The sequence below is a fragment of the Branchiostoma lanceolatum genome, chromosome 6 (genome assembly GCF_035083965.1).
Source record: "Branchiostoma lanceolatum isolate klBraLanc5 chromosome 6, klBraLanc5.hap2, whole genome shotgun sequence".
Taxonomy (NCBI): Eukaryota; Metazoa; Chordata; class Leptocardii; order Amphioxiformes; family Branchiostomatidae; genus Branchiostoma; species Branchiostoma lanceolatum.
The window spans coordinates 3,385,486-3,392,299 of NC_089727.1; the positions used below are offsets into that span (position 1 = coordinate 3,385,486).

Sequence of the window (6,814 nt, forward strand, 5' to 3'; positions counted from 1 at the left end):
TCGAAATTCCACCTGACGTGCTATGTAATGCGGGCTAGTATAATTACATCGCTTCTATTACACAGCCCCTTTGAGATGCGATCCCCTGGGCAGACACGGAGTCAAGCAAGCCCCATTCGGTATTCTCTGGTTGAATTATGGCCTTATCAAATTTGGAGGAGAGGAAGAGTTAGTCTTGGGGAGAGTGAGCGGCGGCCACAAAGGTCATGAACATGGAGAGGGAAAGGTCAAGGGAAGGTTATTGGAATGAAGGGAGACAGCGAAAAGACCAGAGTAGTTTTGGCTGGACACGATTTTTTTTTAAAAGAAAGTTCTTCCCTTGAAAGCCTCAGATCAAAAGAGTTTTAGATGTCATGTTGGGACCTTGGCTGAATTACTGTAAATGGTAAAATATTTGCAATGGTTTTATTTTCTTGGTGAATTATGGGCTGATCTAACTTGGATTAGAGGCAAAGCAAGTCTTGCAGCCACAAAGGTCATGAACATGGAGAGGGAAAGGTCAAGAGAAGGTTATTGGAATGAAGGTAGACAGCAAAAAGACTAGAGTAGTTTTGGGCCGGACACAAACTCTTTTTCCCTTGGAAGCCTCAGATCTGCCAAAAGAGTTTTAAAAGTCATGTTGGACCTAGGCTGAATTACTGTAGATGGTGAAATATTAGCAGTGGTTTTATTTTCATGGGGAATGATGGCCTTATTGAATTTGGATGAGAGGAAACGTAAGTCTTGGTGCCGCAAAGGTCATGACCATGTAGAGGGACTGGTCACAAGAAGGTCATTGCAATGAAGGTAGACAGCAAAAAGACCAGAGTAGTTTTGGGCCGGACATAATTTTTTTTAAAGAAAGTTCTTCCCTTGGAAGCCTCAGATCTGCCAAAAGAGTTTTAAAAGTCATGTTGGACCAAGGTTGAATTACTGTGAATCATGAAATATTTGCGATGGTTTTATTTTCGCGGTAAATTATGGGCTGATCAAATTTCGATGAAAGGAAAAAGAAGTCTTGGGGCCTGAAAGGTCATGAACATGGAGAGGGAAAGGTCAAGGGAAGGTAATTGGAATAAAGGTAGACAGCAAAAGGACCAGAGTAATTTTGGAACCAGACACGCAATTTCTTTTAGGACTAAGTGCTTTCTTCGGGAGCCTCGGATCTGTTAAAAGTATTTTGAAAGTCATGTTGAACCTAGCTCAAATTACTGTAAAGTGTGAAATATTCACTGTGGTTTTATGTTCGCAATTTATTTTTGCGGTGAGCTGAACTGTGAACCCCTCACACCATGAATACATTCCCCGTCTTACTTAGCTACTTACAGTACTCTATAATTGAATAATGTACTACTGTAAATTCATTTAAGTTTGCATAATTTTTATTTCGCAGTAGGGAGAAAGTGGAGTGTTTGCGGTGGTTTTAAGTTCGTGTTTGAAACAATAGTAGCGCTACAGTCATAGGTGGTCAAAAAGTTTTGCGGTGGTTTTAAATTCACACTGCAAAAACTGCGAACATAAAACTGCTGCAAACATTTCTGCATTTCCAGTATAATGCCATGAAAGATCATAGTACAAATTGTAAGTCTGAGGTTGAGGGAAGTCAAAAGACCACCGTAACAAAGATGTACTGGGAGAAGACTTCAGTAGCTTTTGCCCTAATGTAAACTTCTTTGGACAGACGCTCTGAGCTGTGAACAATATGTGTAGACGAGAGTTGGACGTGGACCAAATTGCTCTCATGTACTGAATTGCTTTGCCATGAAACAATGATGTAAAGGAATATTGGTTAGACCGAAGGTAGACAGAGAAACGACTGGAGCGGCTTTGGTGTGGACATTAAGTTTTTAAGGCAAAGTCCTTTTCATTAATCATCTCTTTGAAGTCTGTTGAATGAAAAGATGCGTGTCTGAATCTGAGGATTGTGTTGGGTGTTGTCCAAATTGTGGTAAGGCCACACCAATTTTATTTGTTGATTCTCGGATTTTTTTAGAAAAAAATTGGAGCGACAGGGCGAAAAGAAAATATTTTGCAAATAGTCTGGGGTAAAAATAAGGGTTAACGTTGACAAATAGAATAAGAGGGTTATTCAAGTTTCAGCTTTGCATGGCTCGTTTTAATGCAATGCACCCCTTTCTTTGATCTAGTACTATAATTTCAGTAACAAAATTACCATTTGCCATGTAATATATGGATTGATATTGAGAAATAGTTTTGATAAATGAAAAATTATAACTTATGATCAATGTGACCACACTTTTTAGGTAGGTGCAGGCCTTTATAATCTATTTTGGTGGCTATTGAGTTCTACAACTGAACAGAGAGTAATTTGGGGAGTTAAAATTTGTGAATGGGAATAGCGACCAATTCTTTTTTTTTTCAAAATGGGAAAAAACAGGACAGGCTATTCCGAGAAGTAACAAAATAAATTGGCGTGAAAGATAGTTCGTCTGAGGCAAAGGAACGGTCGTTGGCCCCAACTAGTTTTCTGGACAAAGTTCTTTTAAAGCCTGTGAGATGTGTGGAAGAGTTGTACAAGGTTGTTCAAATTACTCTCAAGCCATGGATTGCTTTGCAATAACCCCACAAAAGATTTCCATTAAGGTTATTTGAATGAAGGTTCATGCATGCGTGCAGCTCACCATCTTTGAAAGATACTTAGTCTGAGGGAAAGGAACGGTCACTGGCCCAGACAAGTTTTCTGGACAATGTTCTTTTAATGCCTCTCGTCCAAGCCATGTGCGTGCAAGTTGAGTTGTACAAAATCCAAATCACTCTCAAGTCATGGATTCCTTTGCAATAACCCTATAAAATACCATCAGTTTCATATGTTATTTGAATGATGGCATGCTGCCACTGTGGTTGGTTGCAAACTATCTTTGAAAGATAGTCCGTCTGAGGCAAAGGAACGGTCGTTGACCTTAACAAGTTTTCTGGACAAAGTTCTTCTAAAGCCTCTTGTCCAACCAAAGATGTGTTTAATGTTACAAGTTGAGTTGGATGTTGTCCAAATTACTCTCAAGCCACGGATTGCAATAACCCCACAAAAGAACGGCAGTTTAAGATTTCCATACGTTATTCGAACAAAGGTTAACTCTGCGTGTTGCCAATGTGCTCGGTCACTAACTATATTTGAAATAGAGTTTGTTTGAGGCAAAGGAACAGTCATGGACCTTAACAAGTTTTCTGGACAAAGTTCTTTTAAAGCCTCTCGTCCAACCAAAGATGTGTGTAATGTTAGAAGTTGAGTTGGATGTTGTCCAAATTACTTTCAAGCCATGGATTCCTTTGCAATAACCCCATGGAAGACCCTCGAGCCCTCAGTCTAAGATTAGGATACTATTTGGTTATTTGAATGAAGGTAGACATGCAGCAGGGTCATTGGACCAACTTTGATCCAGAGATTGAATTTTCTTGACAAAGAAACTCTAATGCGCTATCAAGATGTGTGAAAACTGTGCTGGACATGGTCCAAAATACTTTCAAGTATATATATAGTGGGTAACTTAGCTATATGTAAGGCCGTAAAAGGGTCAAAAGTGGAGAAAAGACCACTCAATCTGGAATGAAGATAGACAGGGGGAGACAAATGTAGCTTTTGCCCTGTGTTGGTCATGGCCTACTTTCATTGTACTTGTCTACAGTGTAAGAGGTCTCTATCTCCATCTATCCCTCTTGGCACAAAATAAATAGACCAGCTTTTCAGTATGCTGAAAATGGATCGAGATTCCGTTGAAAGTTCATCTCTTTTGAACAGGTGTGTGAAAGATGCTGGACGTTGTCCAAAATAACACTTACAAAATTGGGATTACTTTCTGGAACAAAGTTACTCATAGTCACCTTTGGACATGTGGCCTCTATATCAACTAACATCAATGAACGGCATGTTCTTGGAACAGCTTTTGGCTTGCCCCCTCTTATGCTAGGGTCACATTTCCAACCCGGGGCCCGGCCGGGCAGCTTGTGGGAACGAAAACTATGACATAAAAGACAACAAAACACACATAACGTTTGAAAAATTATTCCTTACAATACGTTATGCATATCCTTGATATGCGTCTTTGATTCTTTGTTTTCTCAAACAGCCCGGCCGGGCCCCGGCTTTGAAATGTGACCGAAGCATTAAGCAGCTTAAGAGTAGCGGTCCTTCCCAGTATGAGTGGAACAAATAGATCTGTTTCTGGATATGCAGTGTGTACTGTTCAGTACAAAACTGGTGTGTTATGCCATGAAGCAGTTTGCCGGATATGCAATACAAACAAACAACTTTTTTTGTACCTGCAATTTTCAATTTGTGTACCTGCCTTTAACTTATAATCATCAATTCATCGAAACTGATTTATTATTGCGATGCTTTTTAAATAGTTTTCTATAAATGGCTTTGTCAATATCTATTCTACTGTAAATTCTTTGTCCCTTCCATTTTTATGAGTACATGCCGGTTCCAAGACTACTTTTGTCCCAAGTTTTCTTGCTTTTCCACAGCAAGTTGTTGAGTGACTCTCATGCATTGCCACATCACTCAGCAGGATGCCTTGAAATAAAACCTTTTCCATTTCTTGTTTCCCTACAACAACTTTTCTATTGTTTCTCTACAGTCAAGGGAATATAGCCCAAGCATTGCACGCTGTTGAGGGACTTGTCTCTTGTATTGTCATATCATACAACTGAATTCTGTGGACATAACTTTTTCCATGTTTTTTGTTTCTCTACAGCCAGTTGTTAAGGGAATACGGCCCCAGTATAGCAGCAGCCTATGGTGCCAGCACCCTGACCAAGACTTGCAGCAGATCCACCTTCTCCAAGTGGGGACGATCCATGGGCGCATCAGACCTGATTCCGGAGATACATCCTGTCTTCGAGGAGTTGTTTGAGACGTCTGGAACTCCTATGCAGAGACTGTGACAGATGTAAGGATGTCAGTTACTCAAGTTCAAGTTTGTTCTGTTATGTGATATTGTTTATTTTTGATGACTGAGTCATAATTGATAAAGATTTCATGAGAATCATCCTGTTTTCGAGGAGTTGTTTGAGACGTCTGGAACTCCTATGCAGAGACTGTAACAGATGTAAGGATGTCTGTTAGTCAAGTTCAAGTTCATTGTGTTATGTGAGATTGTTCCTTGTTGATAATGATTACCAAGGCCAGACCAGTTTGATTTCCTGGTTCTCTAATTTGCTGCTTCATCTTTCGTGATTAGATACCATTCAGGATACAAGTCAACCATTTTGGCACCAAGCAATAAGAAAATCTGTGTCTTGTAAACTTACAGTTTTTAAACCTTTTTTTACCTTCTCCCTGTTGAAGTAGCTTTTTGGCACCAAACTTGTATTGGTTATGGGTAAGGCAGGAGGGAGAAGGTTAAACTTTGTTGAAATGCTGACTTTGTGGCTCCTGTAGCAGCATTGTGGTCTATCACAAGATGCTTGGTTCTTATTCTTTTTTAATATTTTTTTATATTTTATTCACTTGCACCATTGATTTTTTTCAAAAAATCTGAGAACCAAGAAATTAGATTATTGTGGCCCAATACTTAAAATGAAACTTACATCAAACATGTTCATGTTGAGTAAAGTATGATTCTAGGCCTGCAGTTCCCGTTGAAAGACTAACAGCTGTAACCATGTTTGTTGGTCTGTGCTCAACTTTGTTCACGTTTGTTGTGTTATGAGCCATAACTGGTTAATAACAATGTAACCTGTTTTTGTAATCATTTCATGATGATTTTTTGTGCTACGATATTCACTGTGTTAAGAGTGACAATTGTTACACAGTGGTTTTTAGCTTCATTGGTAAAGATAACGGGAGTCGCCCAAACATAGGACGTTTTTTTACGCGCTCGAACTCACGGCGCTCCATTGCTGGTTGTCAGAGAATGGTCATGTTTTAATGAATGAATTTTGAACACATTCATCTAAAGAACATACATGGACAAGAAATGTATTCATATTGTTCATGGGCCCTTCACGCTCCGAGTTACAAGCGGCAAACGCTATGAGACGTTTTCACGAATGTACCTTCTGATTTAGTGCTACGCCAGATAGTGTGCCTAACTTAGTACGCTTTGGTAATTTTGCTCTCTTCGGAAGTTGGTGATGAAGTTAGGGAAATGTAAATAAGGCTCGAAGTCTGCTATATTCTAGCTTTCTTTTGACCGGAAAATTTTGACTGTGTGCACTTCTAACGTCATGTGAGAAGGGCTATATCTAGCGCATCCCAGGTCATGTTCTCACGGGAAATAGGCTACTACGCGGCCCGACGTACGTATTGAATGCGGCCCGACTTACGAAATCATTACAAAAAAACGACACCGCTTACATCAACAATACTCTGTCTACTTATTGGGAAACATCTTCGCCATCTCTGTATTCAGTTTCCTTTTCATAGACGGTACCAATCACATGTTAGAGCGTAACAAAACTGTGTGTTGAAACGTTCCGCCACCATCGCGGCCCAAAAAAATGGCGGGAAAACAACGTCGTCAGACGACAGCAATGTTTACATTGTTTTTCTTTGGTCGGTTTTCTTCTCAACAAACACTTAAAGACCCAAATTTTTAGTGTTTTATGAAATTATTTTTCTTATGTGTATGATAGCTGTGTGACTTATGTATCTGCTTGGCACAGGTCGTATATTTAGGTGCCGGGCCGTCTAGCTACGCAGTGACCCTCTACTCAGCGTTGCCATCATTATTGTCAAAATACCATTCTCGACAAAACAAGAAATGAATATGTACACATATGTTTTGAATGCAAATAAAAATTATGTGCATGGACTTGGTTTATTTATCTTCCTTATGAGCATAGTCAGTGGACACAAACACGGCGTACTTAT

At 39.6% G+C, this 6,814-nt stretch overlaps 1 protein-coding gene across 1 annotated transcript in view; it reads left to right on the plus strand.

The window, feature by feature from the left end:
• LOC136436179 (ATP-dependent (S)-NAD(P)H-hydrate dehydratase-like) overlaps window positions 1-5,775 on the plus strand; it is an 89,867-nt gene extending 84,092 nt beyond the window's left edge. Inside the window, exon 10 of the mRNA XM_066429958.1 lies at window positions 4,695-5,775. Coding sequence (XP_066286055.1) covers window positions 4,695-4,884 — 190 coding nt within the window. The 3' untranslated portion in view covers window positions 4,885-5,775. The remainder of the gene's footprint in view (window positions 1-4,694) is intronic.
• Window positions 5,776-6,814: the final 1,039 nt, after the last annotated feature.